Genomic DNA, 24,842 nt, shown 5'->3' with positions numbered 1-24,842 from the left:
TACTCAATAACATTTTCTCAGATGTATTGCATAGTTATCCAGAAATAGCCTTTTAAAACGGATCTACTTACAAGCGAGATCATGCTGGATATGAGATTTTTGCATAACTGGTTTTTTTTTTTTTTTTTTGGTAATATAATAATTTAGAAAAAAATATTTGGAAAAAAAATGCCACGAGATGATGTCCAGTAACTTGATTGTACCATCATTCTTGTGTTATGTTTATGTCAGGTTTGGTTACTACAGTAATGAGAGTGAGGTCATCCATTCTGCAGGGAAGTTTCCAATAGGGAAGTAGGTTAAAATTCAAATCTCCTCTTTAAGGAGTTTATCTTTCAGTAGTGTTGAAAAATGAAAATAAGAGGTGAATGTGTTGAATCAATTTTTATATATATGAAATGTGAATTTTCTTTCACATAGATAAAGACACAGTAAACAAAATGAGAGATCTACGGATGAAAGCTGAAGATTATGAAGTGGTGAAGGTGATTGGCAGAGGGGCATTTGGGGAGGTTCAGTTGGTAAGTTCTGTCTCTGTACATTTGAATGTCTTCTGTAGCATTTACTGATGCATCTATTTCTGAATACAAAGTTCAGAAGATTAAGCCATATATTCATATATATGTTATATAATATGTTACTTATATATGTGCATTATGTTATACATTATATATTATATATGGAAATGTATTTCTTTTTATCCCGTGGGAGTGTTTTTTGAGAATTTCTGTACTCTCAATCTGCACCTGTTTTGCACTGTAAGTCATACTTCTATTAAAAAGAAGTGAAATATATATTACTCATAATCCACAACATCAACCTTTGCTGCTGTACTTACGGATGCTCAAACAGTTCTTCAGGACTCAAAGAATTTCTGCCAGTTCAGGGCCTACACTGGAGTTTAATGGAAGTTTCTCACAGATGAGAGGAGATGTGTGCTGCTGATGTTATATCAGCAACTGGACTTGTTTGTGCTGCTGTATTAAACTGAGAATTGGTGGTAGAAACTAGACATAAGCAGCAATTTTATATGTTTGCTAACGATCTCTAGAAATGCTTATAGTCCTAATAGTTTTTAAGAGGTGCCTCCACATGTCCTTTTAGGGATATTCACCTGCAAGTCATAAAACGATTGTTATGCGTATGGATGCTGTTGGATAGTTCTAGCAAGTATTTAAGGAGCAATGTCAGAAAGTGCTACCTAATTATTTTGTAGGTGTCTAATATGTAATTCTGTGTAAAAGCATCATGAGTCTTATGAAACCTATTAAATAGAGTGAAGCAGCAAAAATACGCAGTTATATTCTTCCCATATTAATGTGGGAAACTAATGTATTTTGTATCTAACTCTTGTCGTCATAGGTAAGGCATAAATCATCAAGAAGAGTGTATGCTATGAAACTTCTGAGCAAATTTGAGATGATAAAAAGATCAGATTCTGCGTTCTTCTGGGAAGAAAGGGATATTATGGCTTTTGCTAATAGTCCCTGGGTTGTTCAGGTATAGTGAGATTCCTTTAAAAAATATTACTGGTGTAAAACAGTTCCATTATGGTGCTGCATTACTTTTGTTTTCATGGTTTAGCTTTTTAAATTCCCTTTTTTGTCACATTGATCACTTGGAGAAATACATGACTTACAATTGGAATGCTGTTTGCAACAAACAGCATGTATTGTACTTGCTTCAGGACTGCTTTGCCTTCACAGTTGCAAGATAAGCTATTCTGCTTATTATTAGAACTCTTTGCCAGATAGAAGTTAAAACTTGGTAAGCTTGCTCCGTAGTAATTCTTTGAAGCAGCCCATGTTACAGAAATATGCTTAACACGTAGCTTCTTCATATTACATTTTTTGTGTATATTTGACTACAAATTATGCCTGCTCTGGTTATATTTTCCTCATTTCAGTGTTATTACAATGTTTGGAGAGGCATTGCTGCCTTTGAAGTTAATATGGAGGATGCCTGAAGCTATCATCATACGTTTGTGTGCACATGTTAACACATTCGTTTAAACTGTTCTTACCCTTAAGCACGTACATTCTTTTGTTAAGTTAGAATTAAACAAAATCATTCAAGAGTGACCTTAAAATCATACAAGTTTTACCGCAGTCAAACAGGTAACTACATCACTGTCTGTCTAGGAGTGATTGTCCAACAGAATGTTCTGTGATTTTCTGGAAGGTTTAAGGAATGATACTTAAATCTACTTTCACTAACTGCGTTGAACAGAGCATTGACTACTGTAAGGGAAGCACTGAAGCACTGCTTTTCTTAGTTGTTTTATATTTAGGTTCACTTTCTAAACAATGGATACATTGACAATAGAATAATAAATATTTAATGATAACACAAATAGAATCAGGAAGACGCTTGCAGTACAGTAGTCTCATGTTTATGTATTTGTCAGTTGTCATTCCAGGGAGTAAGGAAGCATTACATTCTATTACGCAATGAACTCTCTTTGAAATTACCTCAATATTTATTGCACCAAATTGTAATCTGGCAGCAGAACTCTACTGCTTATGTAGTAATATAAAAGAATGGAAAACCCATCGGAAATTGTCTTGAGAGTAAGACCTTTTCAGAAGGTCTACTGGATGGTGCGAAACTGCTGCAATAGTTGTAGCAATTCTATTACTCTGTAAGTCAGGTGGCACGGGAATTCCATGGCTTTCCAACAAGCAAAGGATAAAAGATATCTGAAACATTCAGTCACTTGTTCTTTTGTTTTCTTTTTACAGTTGTTTTACGCATTCCAGGATGATCGTTACCTTTACATGGTCATGGAATACATGCCTGGTGGAGACCTTGTGAATTTAATGAGTAACTATGATGTTCCTGAGAAATGGGCAAGATTTTATACTGCTGAAGTTGTTCTTGCATTAGATGCAATTCACTCAATGGGCTTTATACACAGGTGAAAAAAAGTATTGTTACATAGTCTTTTAATTCTGTCAGAATTTAATTAAGATAGCTTTAAAATTGCTGATGTTCCTTCTTTACTGTTGTTTCAATGCTATTCCATATGACAACTTCAAAAATTCTTGCCATCAGAAATTACAAATCTGAGGCGATACGGTCAAAATAAAGTTTTTCAGTTCCTCTCTTTGGAGAATAGTAAAATTGTTCCACTTTACCAAGAGATGCAGACCTAAAGTGACATGAATAAGTTGACCTCAAATTAATTTGTTTAACTTGATTAGAAAAAGTTGTTTGGAGAATTTGATAGCAGTAGTATGCACTACTAGTAATTAATAACTCTCAGCTCTGTGTTTAGAGCCTCAGCTGGCATCAGTGACCCATTCAACAAGAAACTGAACAAGGTTAGGAAAATCTCCCAGCCACCTATTTTCTTTTAAGAGGCCAGATGGAGAACAAAGAGTAAAAAGGACTTAGCTTAGTTGCATGTTATCTTCTTAACCTCAGGTGTTGTCACTTGTCAGATAGGTTTGAGATGTTCTCTGTTGATGTTTGAACTTTGTTTATCTTTTAACTATATTAACTAGAAGCAGAAGAATAATTTTATCAACAGGAAATACAGAAACAGCTTGAGAAGGACGTGGTATATATTCTCAATTTGTAATTTGGTCAGATCAGCTTTTAAGCTTTTGTTAAAAAAAAAAGAAAAAGAAAAAGCAAAGCACAAAGCTGTTAATCCATTGCTTGAACAGGATCTAGATGATACATCATTAATGATCTTGCTAATGATTGCTATACTACTTTTAATGAATGAGTTGTCTGGCAGAACTATTTGTGCATGTGTATTTGTATTCTTTAGAAAGCAGACAGTTGCAGTTGTCAGCAGCACTGCAAATCTTTTCCTGAAATTTTAGAATACTTTGAGGCTGACAGATTTTTTTTTCTTTCATTTGAGAAGTGAGTGGAAACTGATGAAAATGAGGGCTGATGTAGTGACAAAGGATGTGGGAAGGGTTGAGGCTGCTATCTTTACCTCAACCTTCTCTTGTAAGGTCTGCTCTCAGGCCTCCTAGGTCCCTGTGCCTGGTGGTGTAGGTTGGGGAACTGAAGCATTTCTGTGACAGAGAAAGGTCAAGCTGAGTCCCACTTGGGCAAATTGGGCATATAGAAGTCTAAGGGTGGTAGGATGCACCAAAGGTTATGAAGGAGGTGGTTGGTATCATGATATTGCTGTCTGGAGTTTCTCACTGGAGATGAGTGGAGAAGAGGATCAGAGGACTGCAGGTTGATCTGCCCATTGGCAGTCTCTGGGAATAGTATGGAGTATATAATCAGGAAATGGCTTCCAAGCAATGGCCAAGAAGGTGACTGAGAGAAGCCTGCATGAATTTACCAAGGGTAAAACATGCCTTTAACCTGTAGGCTTTTGATGTAGCTGGAATGGAGAGGTAACTGGAATAGGTATACTAAAATATGGCCTCAAAGGGTTATGCTCAGTAGAATGAAGTCCTGCCAGTTCCTAGGGATTCCTCAGAAGGTTGATGAGGTCAGTACTGTTTCTATTCACAACTTAAGTAATGTTCTGATGAGACAGAATGCACGAGTCTTCAGCTGCTCAGTAAGACTTCATACGGAAGATAAAGCCAGACTTGAAGTTGCACAGCAAAGGGGTTAGAGGCAACAATGACAGAAGTTGCAGCAAGGGGTAATGGAGTGCTGGTGCAGGTTGCCCCAGGGGCTGTGAAATCTCCTTGGAGCTCTTCAGAAGCCACCTGGGCACCCTGCTCTGGGTGTCACTGCTGGAACCACAGTAGGGCCAGAGGACCTAGCCAACCTCCGCCAGTCTGTGATTCTGTTGGTTATGCGTTAGGAAATATTTTGAGTATGGACAAACAATGGAAGAGAGTTCTTGAGAGTTTGTGAAATCCCCATCCTTGAAAAAAATTCGAAACTCAACTGGATTCAACCCTGGGGAACCTGAATGTGACTTTGAAGTTTAATCTCATTTCCTTAGTTGTGCTTTAATCAGGCAGTTGGCCTAAGCATCTTACAAAAACTCCTCCCAACTAAAATTATTCTGTGTATACTGATACATTTCAAACTATGTGCCCTGAGGTGAGGCAATGCTAGAGCTTCATTTCACAGCAGTGGCCTGAGTTGTTTTGAAGCCCCAGAAATGTACTTTCTTCTGAAACTCATTTCATATTTCTGATTTCAGCTTCTTACTATTATTCTGCTACAGTATATTTAATGCCATTAACTTTGAACTTTACCAGTTAGCTTATTCTCCTTTATGAGAATTGCTGTGTGGAAAAGGGCATACAGCAACACTCCTTTTAAGCCATAGAGAAATATTTGTTCCCATTTATGTATTTCAAAAAGCAACATGCATTTGTTCCCTGAAAATAGAAGTGATGCAGGGGGGAAGAAGGCTGTGTTCTCAAGGTCTGATTGAGATGATGGGGATTTGATGAGTTTTTTTCTTTTATGTAGCTGAACTGGATCTTAATGGAGATGGGCTTAAACCAGTTTGGGGTTATTTATTTATTTCTTTATTTTATTTTGGAACAAGAGTAACATCCAGATTTGTTAAATTCACTGACTTGAGGCTGTGTTCCTACATTTATTATCACTTTTTAAAACATTTAGTTCCACAGTGTGCATGTAGGACAAAAAATTTTAAGAAGGGAAAAATGGAGGAAATGGTTGTGCTTTCATGTTGTTTTTCCTTGCTGTTACATCTGAAAATGGATGACTTCTACTGTTTTCATCAGTTAAATTGACCAATTAACGCAAGTATTTTTCTCTTTTCAGAGATGTGAAGCCTGACAATATGCTGCTAGATAAAGCTGGTCATTTAAAACTAGCAGATTTTGGTACTTGTATGAAAATGAACAAGGTAGGCTTAAGTTTTTAACTTTGCTTTTATGTTTGTAAGAGGAAAGCATATCTGAAAGTGAAAATAAACTGAAAACTTTTTCGATGAGAGATGTCCAAGATTCCCCTCTATTCCTGTTACTATTGTTTGTGCATCCTATTAAATTACAATATAGAATATGAAAATGGTTCTGCAAATAGGGAATACATCAACTTCTATACCATTTCAGACAGACCATTAGTTGTCTCTAGGCCCCTCTGGACTATTTCTTCATGTTTTTGTTATCAATGTTAGTGTGAAAGAATGAGGTTATTTCTAGATAGTTTGTCAGTGATGAAGGAATCAAAGCTGATGTCTAAGTTGTTGAATCCTGATTATACTTACTAGCGTACGCTGACGTTGCAAAAAGGTGAATCTGAAGGAAGCAGGTTGAAGAATAAAATGGAATTATTTATTTTTCAAAATAAAATTAAAAAGTATTTCAAGTGCTGTGGAACACTGTTGTTCCCTACACAGAATTGATTAGTTTGTCAACCTGTACCTGAGCATTAGGAAAGCGACCTGAAAGAGATGGTGCTTTACAAATAGAGTCTGTGTAATATATACATGTTGTCAGCTTATTCTAGGAGCTTTGAGTAAATCAATTCATTTAGGTGCTTTGCTATAAGTAAAAGGCACCAGTAAAAATCCAAATGCAGGTGAGGTGCCCAAATTGAGAAAGCTGACTTAAGTTACAACCAGTCCACTTCAGTGGAGTAGCAGATACATAATTTGACTTAATTTTGTCTTAATACAGATATCTGGGGACTGATTTTGCTCTTAACAATGGCAACTGTTGAAATACAGAGAAATATCCTAGTGCTTAAGCCTTAAGTGCCAAAAAGAAGTAAAAATATAGGACTTTGTATATTAGTGTCACAGAAGTAAACTTATGTCAATCATGCTTTGCATTCTGTTCTGTACTGAACAAAGCTAGCTGTGTGTTGAAGAGCATGAGTAAGGTGGCTCTGTGGAAGAGAAGCTGCTCCATGTAGACAGGAGCTTGATACACGTGCATTCTGGATTTACTGTGCATGCAACATCTGTTATATTTCTTATTTATATATTTTTGTACAAGTTTTTCTGCTGATCCATTTCTAGCAATAGTATATTCTGGGAGTGTCTGAATGGAAAGGGTAGTGTGATTTCTTATTCAGTGTTCTAGTTGCCATCTCCAGTGTGATTACTCTGCTCTTCTGCCAGTCCTTTCTCAGGAGGGTGAGGAATGTAAAACATTCTTCTCATCCGTTACTCAATTTGAAGTCTCTGCTTCAAGTTTCAGGGCCTTATCTATGCTGCAGTCTTCCTGGCATTAAGGAGATTGGGTTGGAAGTGAAAAAGTTAATTTAGCTGGTCGTGACAGCAAAATCCCAAACGTTTGACTCTTCTACCAGAGGAGCTTTCTTTGTTTACACTAAATCCTGTCAATATGTAAGATATTCATACTTGCATGAGCAAGTAATCCAGTGCTTTGCTTTGGATTTAGTAGTTTAGTGATTAAAAATGTTTAAATACCCATTCAAAGAAGAACATTTGTTAATGAAAGTTGATGTTGATTAGGCTGCGTAAACTCGTGAAAATGGCTTGCAATTTTGGCTCTTACATTTGGGCCTGGCTCTTTTCTTTCTCTTTGCAGGAAGGTATGGTACGATGTGATACAGCTGTAGGGACACCAGACTATATCTCTCCTGAAGTATTGAAATCCCAGGGTGGTGATGGTTACTATGGACGAGAATGTGACTGGTGGTCAGTTGGAGTTTTTTTGTATGAGATGCTTGTAGGTGAGTAGTAGGATAATAAAAATGAACTGCAGTACTTAACTATACTAAGTTAAAATACCACTGTTGCTTTAACTGTTTAATGTATTACTGTCTTGCCATAAGTTGTAGTTTACTGGTTGTGACATTCATAAAGCATGTTTTGGAAATATTCTGGCACAGTTCTCAAACATTTGTCTTTGCCTGTTGTTCAATTAGTTGATTACATTTATTAAGTATATAATTCACATGCCATACATCAAATCCACAGTATTTATCTGTTTTTTAATTTTTGTCATGTTGCTTTTTCAGGTGACACACCTTTTTATGCAGATTCTTTGGTTGGAACATACAGTAAGATTATGAACCACAAGAACTCCCTTACCTTCCCTGATGACAACGAGATCTCTAAAGAGGCAAAAAACCTTATTTGTGCCTTTTTAACTGATAGGTGAGATTTACACTTTAATCAAAATGAAAGTAAGCTTTTGTTAAAGAAAATTATCATGTTGAAGGAATGTATATGTATGTATCTCTGTATGAAGTGTTGGTGTAGGTTTCTAAACTACTCAGCAGAAGTGGAATTTTCATTGTCTTGGTATGAATGCAGCATAACTCTGTTCCAATTTAGATGCTACTGTAGTTTGCAGTGTGCAATCTGAATGCAGTTCTTTTTAGTTGAATTTTCTCCTTTATAGGAGTTGGATTTTATTTGTGTCTCAACAACGTAAGAAAGTGTTGACCTCTTGCTTAAAGTACAGGAAGGATGTCTTAAATTTAGTCAATAAACTTTTAGAACTTCAGTCACTTAAGTCTTTTAAGCCACTTTGTCTACCTTGAGATAATGTTCTGTTTAACCTGAAGTAGCAGTTACTAACTGATGTTGCTGCAACCTGGACAGGCAGTATCATCAGTTTTATCTTGTCCAGTCCCAGTGCCTGGGAGAAGAATCATCAGCAGTGCTTGCTGCTGTCCTTTGTGGTAGCTGTCATGTATAGTGGTGGAAGGGAAATGCTGCTACTGTGAATGCTTCTACCTTCTAACCTTCGTTTGACTATGAAGTGTTATTTCTCAGTAACAGCTGCTGTGTTGTAGAGTGTCATAAGAGACGTGGGGTCCTTTGGGATGAAGCTGAAGCAAAAGGTGTATTTTGTGAGCATCCCTAATGCAATCCCAGCTGCTGGTGGGCATTCAGTCCACAGGATCAGGGTTGAGTCAACCCAAAGGAAGCCTCCTGGGTGAAATATGGGTGTTGGGCAGATGTACTCTATCTGTACCCACACTACTTACTGATATAAGCATAACCCTTGCTTGAGACCTGGGGCTAGAAAGGAAGGGGACTTTTGCATTTGCTGAGCTACATGGGATTCAAGCAACAGCATGAACTCCTTGACAGCTGTCTAGCCAGTATGTGATGATGGAAACTGTAGCATCAGGAGTTCTTGTAGACAAGATTTAAACCAGATTTTTGTTCTGAAGTGTACCTGTGCTGTTGCTGTAGTTATTTTCATACCTGAAAGCTTTGAGGTATGTCTGTTTCTTGCCTTAGTTTGAGAGGTAATTATTTTCACTTTGTTGCTAGATATGCTGTAGAGTGAATCTTGCTTCTTTTGTAATGGTTTATGTCGTCATACATGCTATACTGAAAAAAACACCTCTTTACAGGGAAGTGAGACTAGGACGAAATGGCGTAGAAGAAATTAAACGACATCTTTTCTTCAAAGATGATCAGTGGGCTTGGGAGACTCTCAGAGACAGTAAGTATAACACTTTTCTCAGACACAGTGATCTGGCTTACTAATGTATCAGGTTTGCAAAACAACTGCCATATTTCTTTTTCAATGGAATTTAGTCTTACACTGTAGCAAGGAATGAGGTTTCTTACACACCAATGAGACATTCCCTCCAAACTCTTAACTGTTACGTGAATGATAAAATGATTATTATGGTATAATTATTCCTCTTTTTTTCCTAGCTGTAGCACCAGTTGTGCCCGACTTAAGTAGTGACATAGACACTAGTAATTTTGATGATATCGATGAAGACAAAGGAGAGGAAGAAACATTTCCCATTCCAAAAGCATTTGTGGGCAACCAGCTTCCTTTTGTTGGATTTACATATTACAGCAACCGTCGGTAGGTACAACAAACAAGAAATCTAATGATGTATTCTATAGTCAAGACTCTTGTCTGACTCTTACCAGTATATAAATACAAGCCTAACAGATTCTTACTGATGAGTCAGGATCCTAATAAATTACACTTTGACACTTTGATAGCCAATATTTCTAGTCATCAGTATCTTAAAATATCACACTGATTTTGTGAATGTCTTATTCTCTGTTAAGAATATTACATAGTGCTGCAGCAGAAACTGAGCGAGAATAATCATCAGCTATTGCTGCTACAAGGCAAAGCTGCCTACAGGGCACTGAAATATCCGTGTAGTCATGAATCAGGAATGTGAATGTCACTTTTGTTGAAAAAGTTCCTAAGATTTATACAAGGATTTCACACTTTGCATCAATTTTGTAGTCTTGTGATAAATTAAAACCTGTCTTAACTTCTCTGTGGGACACTAGAATAGAATGTTTTTCTTTTCCCTGTTACCTGGGATATAGTTTTTCTTTTTCAAACCATTCAACTACAGTGTGAGATTGTAATGTTTCAGTTTTTGCTGTTCCTTACAAAACTTGAAATGACATCAGTTGAAATTACATTGATTCATACTTCAACATTCATTATTATTGTAGGCACTGCAGATAGTTAAATCTACATTCAAAAAATCTTTTTACTTTTTCTTACTTTGAATGCTGCTTTTTATTGTTGTCAGTGTCAGGCACACTTAAATCTTCTAGTAGAACATGTCAGAAAAATGTGACTGTTAGTTTTAATAGCATTTCAGGATAGGAAAGCTTTAAAGAAAAATAAATGTTATTCAGCCTTGGATAGAAGAGGAACCACTTTTCCAAGCTTGTGGTGAAATTCTTTCCATCTCAGCAATGAGTTGGATTTTTCTATATAGTAAAAACAAGCTTTGCAGACAGTTTGTGTGAGTTCAACAGTCCAATAATTTTACCTGTTGTTTTGACTTCAGTCTGTAATGAAAAAAAAAAAGGTGTCTTAATTTTTGCCTTGTGGAGGGACTTTGGAATGTGCTATCAAGAAGGTGAAATAACATACTGATGGTTGTTAATAACTGAAGTTCTTCTCTTCCCTTTTCCTTGTTGGGGTGGGCACAGTACCAGGAATTCAGGGAACTAAAAGTCTTTTTTACTGTCATGTTAGAACTCTTCCACTAAGTGCTATTGATAGGTTGTGTACTTACTGGAACTAAAATAGTTTCTGGAATGGATGCGAATCCCGTAATACTCTGTTGTGGCAGTTCTGAAAGGTCTGAGATGTCATTCCTAGCTGCTAAGCCTGTAATCCTTATTTTAATTCCTTTTTTATATTGAAAATAGTTCAAACATTAAATAACATATTCTTTGCATGCATGTCTTCCACTTCCTTTGTTTTTTTTGTATTTGACATATGCTTAGAGTTAAAAGAAGATGACGTGACTTATGTCGCTAGAGGAAGTCATGTGATGTTTAGTAAAAAATACTTTCTACAGCTGTAATCTCATTGATTCCAAACTAGAAAATATGGTTCTTTATTATTGAACTTCACCTGTAGCACAGATTTTGGAATACTGGTTGAGAACAGCTTACAGCAATTTGTAGCTTTTGTCTTCTCTTCTGGATTGAGGTTATTCCTACTCTCCTCTGGTGCTGTGACTGCTTCAGTATGATATTTTTGCTGCTCAGTAGCCCTCAGTAGGTGTGCAAATTATTATAGCTTCTTGAACTTGAGACAGTCAATCCCTTTTTAAAGGGAACTATCATGTCTTCTCTTTGTTGTTTGGTTATCTGTAAGCAGCCTTGATGTTTAATTTGACTGGTTTGCAGATGTCTTTGATGTTACCCTCCTTGATATTTTGGAGAGGTTTTGATTCATGTAAAACAGAAGAGGATGTATCCATCTTCCTCAGTTCGTGTGCTGGAGATTTCTTCCTCAGATAATCTGATATAGTTAAGAACCCTTCGTGTATCTACAGCACTTATCAGGCCAAGAATGTTACACCAAATACTGAAGTAATTATCAGACAGTCACTTGTATTTATTTACCTGCCTTTTTAGAATCACAACAAAAAGGCATTTGTGGTATTTTTAGAAAGGAGTTCTGTGAAACAGCACTGCAGGACAACTGTGTGTGTGGAACTTCTCATGACTTTGTTGGAAGTTATGCACACACCATCTCTGCAGTTTGCTTCATTACGACTTGTTTCATAAGTGCTGGAATAAATATTTATGGGATGCAAGCCAGAGGGAGTATTGTAACCATGGAAAGAAAAGATTTTTTTAATAGTTATTTAAAAAAAAAAAAAAAAAAAAGTGGTTGTATTAATGCTTGGCAGAAATCCTTTTTTCAAGAGATCTTCTGCTGCAACTTTCTTCTTTCTACTTGAAGCCAATTTTTACAATTAATTGTGTGGGGTTTTTTTTTTGTTTATTTTTTTTTTGCTCAATTAAATGTGCTTAAATCTCAAAGTATGATAAATAATCTGATTATGTTACTATTTGGTTATCCAGATTTTGGGACAAAAAAAAAACCGGAGGGTTCTATTTTTGGTGTGATTATATTCCGTTTTTTCCGTTTTCCATTTAAACAGTTCTTAAAATAACTTCTAAAATGTTGTTGCAGGTATTTATCTGTCTCTGCAGAAAATTCCAATGATAACAGAATGGGCTCCAGTATGGATAAAAGTGTGGTATGTCTCACTGATTTTACATTTTGCTGTATCCCAGAGAGTCTGTTGCACGTATGAGTATAAACTGATTTCTAAATGTCTCAGAGTGTTTCAGTGCTTTGAGATAGAGGACAGCAATACATGGCTTTGAAATGTGTTTGTTTAATTTGTTGGAAAAACTGAATTGCACTTCTTCCTAAAACATTAACTTTGATGAATTGGGAGTAAAATGGTTGAAGCTGCATACTCTTCTTGTGAAATGGGATGTGCTGATTTTGTCTTTCGAAATATTGAAGTGTTTGTGCAGTACTTTTAGAGTGCGCTATCTATCCCAGCTGTATGCTGGCTTTATGGGGATCATCTAAGACATGCTCGTGATAGGAAGTTTGAGCTTTCCAGCAGCCCACTGTTGTAACACTGCAGCTTCCTGGGGGATAAGTGGGAGGTGGCAGTTGAGGTAGTAATGCAGGAGTTCTTCTCTTTTTTGAATAAAATTTCCAAGCTTGGGTGTTCTGCTCCTTCTGAAGGATGCCCCTACAAGCTTTTGTGATTCAGGGCACCAGGAAGCTGTGTTGATTTATATAGCAGCTCACCTAGCTGAAGAAAAGAGCAGAAAAGTTCAGGAGCTCTTTTGATTACTGCTTTCTAAGCATCTTGGCAGTCAGGTTACCAAGAAGGTAAGCTAATGTCTTAGGAACACCGCATGCTTGGATTCTATATAAGTTTTGATGTAAAGTAAGCTATTTCGTTTGATATTTTTCAAGTTGGTTTTCTTTCCAATATAAAATGCTGACAAAAATGATTATTGACTCTAAGTAACTCTTTTTGGTTTTGATTGATTTACTTTGTTAGTGCTTTGTTCTATTATGATTTCCTTTTTGAGTCAAAGAGAAACACGTTCACTTTGAGATGATGTTCATGCACGTTCCCTTTTCTCTTAAACTTGTAATGTAAATAAATGTTTTAGTGATATATGGTATTACCTCCTAACAATTTGTAAAGGGCAAGGGAACTGGTAGTTTATTTTATTGGACTAAGTGAAGTTATTAAGCACTAAACTGTTTTGATTTCTTTACGTATGCTTTTATCTTTCATAAATTTTGCTTTTCTCATCAGCATAGGAGTGTTAGTGTGGCAAAATTAAAAACAGAGCTGGACTTACACATATTTGTAGGTACTTAAATATGTACTCTGAGCTTGGGTTGACTTTAAAGATAGTTGCTAAATGGACTTTGCAAGCTTAGTGGCGTCACACCTCCTTTTAGCTAAAGATTCCTAAGAACACTGTCTGAACTGTCAGGGCTATTGGAATGTCTTGTGATTTTAACAGTTCTGGGAGGGGAAGCTCTGGAAGGAAATGGGTGATAGTGAGGTCTAAATGAGTGTTAAATCTTTACTATGGGGTATTTTTATCCTACAGTTTTCTCTCAGCTGTTTTTCCTTTCATTACATGCTGCAATGAAAACGGTAATGTTAACACATGGTTAGCAAAATCATTAATTCTGGAAATATAACACAATGTAAACTATCTGTATTTATGACATAGTACTGAGGATTTTCTCTGAGGGACTGAATGCCAGAAATTTCAGGAGTGTAAAATTTCACAGAAATCAGACCATGAAGTCAGAGGAAAATGGAGTTCAATATCCTTTAGCTGAATTTCAAACCTCTAAGATCTGATTATTTACTTTCATTTAGTGCTCCCCTAAACTGCTGTCAGTGGTGCAGGTACTAAGGAGATGAACAGATATTTTTGCACTGGATCTTCAATTTTCTTCATTGCTCAGGGTGCAAAAGCAGATGCACAATGCTTCGGCAGTTTAAAAAATAAATAAAATATGGCAAGTTTAGAGGGATTTTTCTTGGCATCTCTGCCATAAACAGAGAGTAAGACACAAGGGAATGCTTTTATATTAAGTTACAATTAACTCAGGATTTTCTGAAGGTATTATTTAGGTTATTGATATCAGACTGTGCAAAAGTGCTCTTGAAGCCTGTTGTCTTGCACGAATGTAACGTGATGAAGCCTGTTGTCTAGCACAAGTGTAACGTGACTGCTCAGTAAGATTAGATAGGCCCCTGTAAAAGTATCCAGAGATAGAAAAAAGTAAGAGGAAGCAATAGAGGTCCAAACTATGAGTCAGTACTGAAATGCTTCAGTTGCCAGAAGTCTTTAGAACTGTTCTTCCTCCATTGCATTTAATTCCTTTATGTGGTAAAATGAGTAACTGAGAAGTGGATGAGCAATTATCTTAACATGTCTTGATCCTTTATTTTTGTGTATTATCAGTGGATCCTTTTTACTTGAGTGAGAGCTTGCCTTTAAACAGTCCTACTTTGTTTCTCAGTGGTTAATAGCAGTGGAATAAATGTGTTGTGCACTAGTTCTCCTTCCCTCTTCCTCTGAGTTGACAGTGGTTTTTGCCTGCAACCATTTTCTCTTCCAAATAGTGCTATGTTGTATATAACACCAGTAATTAGTTTACCAGAGCTGCTCTGTAAGTGCTGAGAAGCCTATTTCTTCCAGCATTTCCTTGTTCTCTCAAGGTTTTCTTGGAGGTAGAGGTAAACACATAGAACATGGGGTAGTGAATATATAAAATATGTGGTTTATGGTTAGTCCCTTGTTGCCATATCTGTGTTCCTCTGAAAACTTCAGCTTCAGAGCATGGATGGAAGAAAAATGAGGAAGTGAAAAAGGGTGTCTGGTTCTTGGGAGCACCAAAGTGGGCTCCTTGCTTTCTTCCTACTGGAATAGAAAGGAGTAAAGATTGAAAGTAGGAATTAAGAGTAACACTTGCCTGGAAGTAGACAAAAACAGTCTCAACTGTAGCTTTCTCGTTTAGTATGAGGTTAAAGCATGCTGTGTCTCCAGTCTAGGACCGAACAGAGGACTGTCCTTTTTGAGGACGTTTACTATTGCTATGAAACAAGAATGAAGGGAGAACGTCTCTTTATGGTCTTAATGTGCAGTTCTAGTTTTTCTAGGTGTATTTTGAGGGGGAAAAAGTGGAAGAGGTGAACATCAGAGGAGCTGTTCTGCTGCTCCTTTTTCTGGGATGATTGTGCAAAAAGGAGTTGGGCAATTATCAGAGTTTGTGAAGTTAGAAGAAGAAATAAGACAGCCAAGCGTCAGAGCTGCTTTCATGTGTTGCTTGGAAGAGAATCTAGATTAGGACTGTAGTTTTTCTCTCTGCTGTTCAAAAAGGCTGAGAGAAATGTGGGAAAGCTAAATAAGGCTGAAATCCTTACAAGATCAGTGGGAAAGTGTAGAGTGAATCAGCACAGACTTAATGAGCTTCCTCGAAGCTGATACCATCTTGTTAATTGAGGATTTTGCCGATGTTGGAGTGAGATTATTGTGCACAGACGTCCAGTAGAAGGCAGATATTTGAGACTGTGTGGAAAGAATGAATTCACTAATTTGTTTTGTTGGCAAACAGTAAATGCAAATTACCATTCTGTATTAACATATGAAGCTTGTTGCTATTTTCAAACCTTCATACAAGGCTATCTGTAAAAAATTCTCTTGACTTAATATTTAAGAGCATTTTCCTCCACTGCTAATAACTGATGGGCCTGATTCTGCTTCCTGAACTGAGAACTGAAGATGCATTGCAAAATATATTTAGTAGGTTATGCTAGAAAAAGCAGTTGAGGTTAACAAAATACTTCTGATTCTGAAAATACTGAAAACGAGGCGTACTTGACCTGGCTTTGTCCCATGAGTTTTGATGAAACTATATACAGCCTTAAAATTTTACTCATGCAAACGATAAAACTGCATAATTTTATGTGCTTTCTTGTAACTGACTTAGATATTTTGGAGGAAAGGCATTGGGGGGATTAAATCAGCTTAAAAACAGAGTGTTTAATTCAAAGTGAGTAGGCCGTGATAGCATTAAGTAGCTCTGAATATACTGAAATTCCTTTTTGAAGTTTTTGAATTTAATGCGTGTTCTTTCATGTACAAATATATATATTTAAAGATGGAAAATATGCAGAAGATGATCTATGATTTGGAAGAACAGCTACATAATGAAATGCAGCTGAAAGATGAAATGGAGCAAAAGTGCAGGTGAGACTTTGAATTTGATTTCTTTATGTAATTTTAATGCCTCTAACACTTCAATTCTGTATTACTACTTTAGGGATTACCAAAATAACATTACTGTGCTGTATTTCAACAAGAGAGTTCCAAGCACAGGTTTAATCATTCCAAAACAACATGTGAATGGTTTTCCTTAATATAGTGTGAAGGAAATCCTTTGTTTTCATTGACATTCATTTAAAACTTTTTCTGAACACTCGTATGTTTGAGTTTATCTAGTTCTTCTGAATTAAGATGCTTTAATGGAATGAAGAACATTTATTGAGAAAAATAAAATACTCTATATGCTGCATATATTGGACTATTAACATTGTCTCTGATATCTAAATACATGGTAATTTGTACAGAACCCCATTTATTTTAATTCCTGTGGCTGATAGGTAAGACCAAGGATTTTCTTTCTAGAGGTCTTGTTTCTGCTATGTTGAAGAAGCTCTGTGTAAATTTGCCCACTTTTTGCAGGTACACTTAAGATCAAACAAGTGGGAATATTCTTTTCTAATAACTAGAAATTTTTACTCAGAGTCATTCCACGTTCTTTCTTTCAGTTAGCTTTTCCTTTTAAAGTACTTTCCTGAGGGCCTGAGTAAAGCCAGAAAGCTGCACTATGCATGGAATATAGGAAGAATTAATGCTTGAGATTTAGGTCTGAAGTCTGTAGCTGTACGAGCTACTTAAATAGAAACTGATAACCAAAATGGTCCTGTGTGAATCTATGCTGTGTGGCTTTGTCTCTTACTAAACACTTCACTGTTCACTTGTTCTGATTGCTTTACACAAGTAGGACGTATGTTGCTTGAAATATATTCAGTAACTGCAGTAATTGCCTCAGCGCTACTGAAGTTTTCAGAGCACAACGATGTATTTTCTCATACACCATGGTGTTTACTGTAGAGTTAGTTGATTGGATATGTTGCTGTGATAACTCCTTACTGTACCTGGCAGATGACTTTGTCTGAGTCCTCCTTGTTATCTCTCTAGAGAGGGATAAGTACCTGCCAAAATGTAATTGTTAAGGTTTTTGCCTGTTAACTGAAAGTTTGATAGTGTGCTTAACTTTGCTCTCTGACTGCATTCAGATAAGTTATTTCAACTGATACCTTTGAATAATACTACTTAAACGTCTTATGCATGATAATGAGCTGATTACTATTGAAATAAACATTTTAGTTATCTGGGAAGTTCAAAACTACAGGTAGTCTTAGCAGTTCATCAGAATATTCCAATTTTAATGATACTCTTCGTATTTACTGTTTTTACACTTCAGATTTTGGGACAAAATCTGACACCTAAAGTTTTCTGTATATAATCTGCAGCAAAGTTAATAAATACTCAAGATATTTTACAAACCATTTTCAGTGATTCAATGTTTTCTTTGCTTTTTAAACACTTAAAACAAAATAGAATTAGCTAAAATGCAGCACTTCAGTGATGATTGGAAACTTTTTAATTGGAAAAACATAATATATCCTCATTAACCATTTCATTTTTAGGTCTTCAAACATAACGCTAGACAAGATAATGAAAGAACTGGATGAAGAGGTAAGGTATTTCCTCACTGAGGCATTCTTAGTTGGATGAGGAGTATGGATAGTACTTCAACAATTCAAGTTTTTTCTCAGTTTAAATTTGAGACCAAATTATCCCATTTCATTGCATAGCATTGGAAGATACGTATTTTTTTCACACTTACAAAACCTTCTTTTTTCTTGATGCACTGATTCGAATTGTTTCCTCTGCTAAATGTCCAAGTCTAAAACTTAGATTTGATCATTGCAGATTTTCGACATTTATCAATATCAATTATTCTAAAAAATAGTATACAGGAGATTTTTTCTTGAGTCTTTATGTTGTATCTTAATACTTGGTTTAATGGTTACTTAAATGTAAGTGTGTTAACACAAACTTTTCTAGTAATTTGGTAAATTTGTGATGTAGGAGTTATAAAAAGCTACCTTTTCTAAAAACTTTCAGAGGAGCCCAAAATGAATACACTGAAATTGATGCGTCAGTTTCCTTGGCTAATTATTTGCAGAGATACTGGTTTAGGTATCATTCATTAGAATGTAAACTCCAATGGGTTTAATTTTAGGGAAATCAAAGAAAGAACCTAGAATTAACAGTGTCCCAGATTGAGAAGGAAAAGATGGCACTGCAGCATAAGATAAACGACTACCAAAGGAAAATTGAACAAGAGAGTGAAAAGAGACGGAATGTGGAAAATGAAGGTATGTCACATTGTCCAAACATCGAAACAGATGAGGTAGATGGCGTGTCTAATAATTTACAGTGTTAACAACTTATGTGCTACAGAACTTTGAAAGGAATCCTTTAAAGTAAGGAACACAGATTTTGAGTGCTTTTTCTTGATTCTTAACAAGAAGGTATCTTTGCCTTATTTTCAAATTCGGTTCTCTAAAGCGTATTGTTATTCTACAGGCATGGAATTTGGTCTAAAAATATACGACTGTTTATGAGGGTGGATAGTGGTAGGACAAGGGGAAGTGGTCTTAAACTGAGACAGGGGAGGTTTAGGTTAGATATTAGGAGAAAGCTTTTCACACAGAGGGTGGTGACGCACTGGAACACATTGCCCAAGGAGGTTGTGAATGCCCCATCCGTGGAGGCATTGAAGGCCAGGCTGGATGTGGCTCTGGGCAGCCTGGTCTGGTGGTTGGCGACCCTGCACATAGCAGGGGGGTTGAAGCTCTATGATCATTGTGGTCCTTTTCAACCAAGTCTATCTACGATTGATATTCTATGATATATGATTCTATGATAAGAAAAAGGCTAACAAAAGACTTAAATGACAGCGGACTTGTATGTTCAAATGTGTTTGTATAAAAACTAAAGATTTTATTAATCTGCTTTATTAATGGTATAATTTCTCTTTAGTGTCTACGCTAAAAGATCAAATGGAAGACTTGAAAAAAATCAGCCAACATTCACAAATTACAAATGAGAAGATAACACAGTTACAAAAACAAGTATGTTGTTTGTTTGCTATCTTCATCATTCCTTAAATCTGAGGAGCAGTATTATGCATTCATACGCAAGAAGATTTTTCCCAATAAATAAACATCTGTGTTTGAGAATCTTCTTTTATTTTTCTCTAACAGCTAGAAGAAGCCAATGATTTGCTACGGACAGAATCAGAAACAGCAGTAAGACTGAGGAAGGGTAACACAGAAATGAGCAAGTCATTAAGTCAAGTAGAATCACTGAATAGAGAACTGCAGGAAAGGTGTAGGGTTCTAGAAAGTGCAAAACTGCAGGTGGAAAAGGATTATTATCAGCTGCAAGCAGCTTTGGAATCAGAACGAAGGGACAGAAGTCATGGATCTGAAATGATTGGAGAACTACAAGGTAAATCTTCTCTATAATTAGAAGTTGTAAGCCTGTTTATAAAGTACACAACTTTATTAAAGTTGAATTAACGTTAATGGAAATATGGAATTAACATTAATGGAAAGAAATTTTGCAAAATAGCTATTGGGAGTGATGGGAGGCAGATACCAAGTTTTGCATGTGATTTTTTTTTTTTTCTTGAAACTGCTTCTAACGGTGTAACTAATGAGGACAGTTTCCTTTACAATGTATAGTGTTCGTATATGTGAAGAAGTTGGAAGTGTTTAATGGTCCCAGAAATCCATGAAGATTGAAAAGATTATCAGTTTAAGTTTACTAACAAATACTGAATAATACTTATTTTTTGACAGTTCGGATTACAACTTTACAAGAAGAATTAAAAAACCTTAAAAATAATCTTGAAAGAGTGGAAGCAGAAAGGAAACAAGCACAGGATAGGCTTAATCATTCAGAAAAGGTATGGTAAAATGATGTTGAGGCTAATGTTCTTTGTCAGCTTTGATTATGTTTTCAAATTAGCAACATTATTATTATGTCCTTGCTGTAAATCAGTCGGTTAAAAAGACTAATTAGTACTAACTGACTTATAGTCTCATCAGAGTGGTAAGTTTTGCAAGTCCTTAAATGGTTCTCACTTGTAGCTTTGGGGGTGTAATTCATATAGTTCATGTTTGTCATGAATCAGTCAAGGATCCGGAGCTTCTGCCAATAGCAAGTAATTCTTGTTCTGTTTTCCTAACCACTACTGCAGAACCTTGTCTCCTAAAAATTTACAAGTTGAAACTTCGTAAAAACTGTGATTTAACTTTCTAGTTTTTGCTGGATTTTAATTTGGCAGGATCAGTGCTGGGCCTTTTTAGTCAACTTAGAGTTGAGCCATTTGAGTTTCTTCCTTCCTTCCCAGAGAACGGCAGCAGTACGTTCCCCTAGCATCTCTGGTCCTTGCCCCAAAATAGAGAAACCAGTGTTTCTCTTTTTAGTGTAGAAACTATCCAAATAAAGCAGAGAGGTAATAACCTATGTGGGAAGCTGTAAGACGTGATCTTTCTCGCTGGAAGATACATGAAGTAGTAATGGAAATGCGAGTCCTGCCTCTCAGTGCCCATCATCTGCTGTGCTTTTTTTTATGAGTTACTGTTTGGAGCTGGGGCTCCTAATAATGAAATAACATAATTGCATGCAGGTGAGGGCAATACAAATTCCTTTCTGCTCCACTGTTGTCAGTGGGATAATTAAATGTTTCCAGTTTAGGTGGCTACTAACCACACAAATTGAGAATTTTCATTACGCAGTAATAAATAAAACTAATGAAGTTGTTTCCAGGGTACAGAGTACAGTTTTTGTCTGTTGGCTTTCTTTATAAGCGTACAACACTGATAATTCCTTCATAACAAGATAACACTAAAAAAGAAAACAGAGGAAGTATTCCCTCAGATACTGTAGAACTATTATAGCTCTTTTTTTTTTTTCTTATCTTTAGGAAAAGAACAATTTGGAGATAGATTTGAACTACAAACTCAAGTCTTTACAAGACCGTTTAGAACAGGAAGTAAATGAACACAAAGTGACTAAAGCTCGATTAACTGACAAACATCAGTCAATAGAGGAGGCAAAATCAGTTGCAATGTGCGGTAAGTTTAGTTTGCAAGTTTTGGATGGATAAGTAATAGTATTTTAATTACAATACCTTAAAATGCGTGTTCTTACAATGTGGTACTCCTACACAAGTGTTTAGTCCCTGATGTGGAAACAAAAAGATCAAAATTGTAGAAGACAATGAAAATGACAAGTTTTAAAAGATTTTCTTTAATGTGATACCTGCAAGGTAAGAAAGTGTATTGCTTTTTAATGTTTTGAATAACTTACTGCTTTTGCAATTCAGAACCTTCTTTGGCTTCTAAAATGTCATTGAATCCTATAATGCTGGCTAACGTTAAATGGAATTGAAAGAATTTATTATGAAGACCAATCTCCTGGAGATTATATATAACTTTATTATAAATACTAATGTTCTGTCAGGATTGTCTAAAGTGTTTGAGTTTTTTGTATACACATATGTCCATGAATGAAAGAGATTTCATGTTATCACAGTTGACTATAAGGTCTTTGTGAAGATGGTTGGAATCTGCACACGTAGTTTGTAACTTTTCATAAAGCTTATCTGAATGGTAGCGTATCCTTTCTTTCCCTGTACTATCCATTCTTGGAAACTAAACTTTATAACGTTTCATAGGGATCACTTCAAGAGCCTGCATTTTGGATTTCTCTTTCATGATTTACTTTCAGTTGTCATGATAATATTCCGATGATTTGAATGCAAACTGAAATTAATATTTCTTAAAAAAATATTGCTTGCAACGAAGCCAGGAAGTTTTTATGCACTAGCCAGCTCATCTAATGTCAGAAGAGCCTGAATAGCTGAACAGAAAGGTCTGAAAAATATTAGGGTATTTAAGACTGTGTTTATAAAAAGATTCTTGCAGATGCTACATATTCATTTCCATTGTTTTTCTTTCCTTAATCTTGTTTAGAAATGGAAAAAAAAGTAAAGGAAGAAAGGGCAGCAAGAGAAAAGGCAGAGAATCGAATAGTTCAGGCTGAAAAACAGTGTTCCATGTTAGAGTTTGACCTGAAGCAGTCTCAGCAGAAAGTGGAACACCTTCTTCAGCAAAAGGAAAGACTGGAGGATGAAGTAAGTGTGTTCATTGCTAAGAGTTTTCTGTATAAATAAGAAAATAAGAAGGGATAGTTGCAGTGAGAAATAAGATAATTTGACTGAAATACTTGGAAATTTAGGGATGTTTTCATATATGCTACCATGTGTAGCACTTAGGCAGTACTGTTTGACAAGTCATCCATAAATTAAACTTTCAACTGTATACAATTGGCTGTTCAGCAGACACTTCTGAACTGAAATAATTTCTCCTTTAGGTAAAGAATCTGTCACTTCAGCTAGAGCAAGAGACAAATAAGCGAATAATGGCACAGAATGAATTAAAGGCACAAGCTTTTGAAGCAGATAACTTGAAGGGTTCTGAGAAGCAACTGAAACAAGAAATCAATACGTTATTGGAAGCAAAAAGATTACTGGAAGTTGAGTTGGCTCAACTTGCTAAGTAAGTGAAAATCTGAGGTAAAGTGGAAAAAATTGTTACATTATACGCATACTGTTTTGCTCATTACTATTAATGAAAAATGTTCTATGATGCATAGGCATTTTTTCCTAAACAAAGAGTATTTTTAGCTGCATGTTATCATTTCTATATGTAGCCTTCAGTGCTGGAATATTTTTGTTATGAGCTGTTATACAGAGTAATTCTTGGCTTATTGTTCTACATCAGGACATAGATGCTCTTTCTCAGATTCAACTTCTTTAACGATCAAATGTGATGGTACTTACTTAATTGGATGGGACTTATTGCACGGAAGTCAACAATTTCTCCTCTTTATCTACCTGATATCCTGTTTTTCACAACACTTAATCTGACTGAAGATGCTTCTCATTAGTCATGCTTCTATCACAGCTTCATTCAGCTGAAAGTAAAACTCAACACTCAACATTTCTCTGTTTATTTAGCATACCAGTTTTCTTCTAGCTTACATGGCTAAAGCCATCATCATTCAGTTAGAAGAAAGAATGTAATTAAATCACAATAGTAGGATGAAGCAAACTCTTCATCTTTGAAATAATGTGTACACAAGTATAAAATTATTTTAGGCTACTGTTCTAGCTGGAACTAGCCTTTGCTACTGGTTATTAGCTGGCTTCTTCCACAGTTGCCTTTTTCTTTTTTTCCTTTCAAAGGCAGTACAGAGGAAATGAAGGTCAAATGCGTGAGCTTCAGGATCAGCTTGAAGCGGAGCAGTATTTTTCGGTAAGCCTTGCAAAGAATTTTGGATGCTACATTTTTGTGTGAAATTGAATAGTTGAATAGTTAGGCATGTTTAAGTTTTTAAAATGTAAACAGCATTAACCTGACATAAATCAGCAATTCACAAAATCTACTTGAAACACAAAAATGAACAATAAATTAGTGAACGTTGATATGTTGTTGCAGTCTGTTTTATATGTTTCCTTTTAGTTGCTTGCTTGTCAAATTTTCTGTTACGTTGTAATGAATAACTCAATTATCTTAATTATTCAGTGGAGTTGTTGCTTTCGTTATCTTGAGAGAGATTTTTCTGACGTGCAAATTTCATAGCTCAAAATCGTAATATTTACTGGAATATATTCTGTGTGATTGATCTACTGTAAATATATTTAAAAACCGTAGATCTGGTAGTATTTGGCACTTTTCCCTCATATTTATAAAAAGATAGCATCTCTACACCTGAGTCACCAAAGAGTATGGAAGAGCCTTATTGTATAGCCCGTGGAGCCAATACGTGTATTTCATGGATTGAGTCTGGTGTGTTCTATTTCTATGACCAGAAACAGTAAGATGAGAACTTCTGTAATGCCAGAACTTTAAATAATTTGTTTAACTCACTGTTACGTTTTACTTTCAGAAGTACTCTTTAAATTCAGTTCTTCCTTGGAGGAGCAGTAAAAAAATGTTGGTGTTTACCGCAGTGCATGTCACTGTGATTTTATCTTACATTCAAGGCTTTTGTGCATTTCTCCATAACGTACTGTCAGTAAGGAAATCCAGAGGTGTGGTGTTTTACTGTTTTTCCACAAGCTTACAGTCTAAACAAAATACTGTTAATGCAGTCTGAAAACTTGGCCAAAGTACTTTACTATAGGAGATCAAATTTTAACTTACAGAATTAATGTTGTTGTTAATACAGTGATTAAGAACAAAAGTCATTCACGTAGACGAGACCTCTGTTGGATTAGTTCAGGCAAAATCAATCTGTATACAAAATTTGCAGTCTAGAAGCATGGATACAAACAGAATACAACAGATGGAAGTGGAGGACAGGATTAAGCTTCAGTTTGACTGACATTCTGGGGCAGTGATGCTAAAAAAGGATG

At 35.9% G+C, this 24,842-nt stretch overlaps 1 protein-coding gene across 2 annotated transcripts in view; it reads left to right on the top strand.

Moving 5' to 3' along the window:
• The window catches only part of ROCK1 (Rho-associated, coiled-coil containing protein kinase 1), a 77,877-nt gene that overhangs the window by 32,037 nt on the left and 20,998 nt on the right, over positions 1-24,842 (top strand). For both annotated transcript variants that reach the window (XM_015277931.4, NM_001199448.2), the window contains exons 3-21: positions 421-521; positions 1,363-1,500; positions 2,742-2,917; positions 5,734-5,818; positions 7,473-7,617; positions 7,906-8,044; positions 9,259-9,350; positions 9,569-9,728; positions 12,339-12,405; positions 16,374-16,462; positions 17,989-18,037; positions 18,588-18,723; positions 19,391-19,482; positions 19,615-19,861; positions 20,215-20,321; positions 21,345-21,495; positions 22,396-22,556; positions 22,796-22,980; positions 23,670-23,739. In XM_015277931.4, coding sequence (XP_015133417.2) covers positions 421-521; positions 1,363-1,500; positions 2,742-2,917; positions 5,734-5,818; positions 7,473-7,617; positions 7,906-8,044; positions 9,259-9,350; positions 9,569-9,728; positions 12,339-12,405; positions 16,374-16,462; positions 17,989-18,037; positions 18,588-18,723; positions 19,391-19,482; positions 19,615-19,861; positions 20,215-20,321; positions 21,345-21,495; positions 22,396-22,556; positions 22,796-22,980; positions 23,670-23,739 — 2,390 coding nt within the window. The remainder of the gene's footprint in view (positions 1-420; positions 522-1,362; positions 1,501-2,741; positions 2,918-5,733; positions 5,819-7,472; positions 7,618-7,905; positions 8,045-9,258; positions 9,351-9,568; positions 9,729-12,338; positions 12,406-16,373; positions 16,463-17,988; positions 18,038-18,587; positions 18,724-19,390; positions 19,483-19,614; positions 19,862-20,214; positions 20,322-21,344; positions 21,496-22,395; positions 22,557-22,795; positions 22,981-23,669; positions 23,740-24,842) is intronic.

This window comes from Gallus gallus, chromosome 2, assembly GCF_016699485.2.
Source record: "Gallus gallus isolate bGalGal1 chromosome 2, bGalGal1.mat.broiler.GRCg7b, whole genome shotgun sequence".
In the NCBI taxonomy this organism is placed as follows: Eukaryota; Metazoa; Chordata; class Aves; order Galliformes; family Phasianidae; genus Gallus; species Gallus gallus.
The sequence above is the reverse complement of the archived record's forward strand: the minus strand, read 5'-3'. Positions and strand labels throughout refer to the sequence as shown.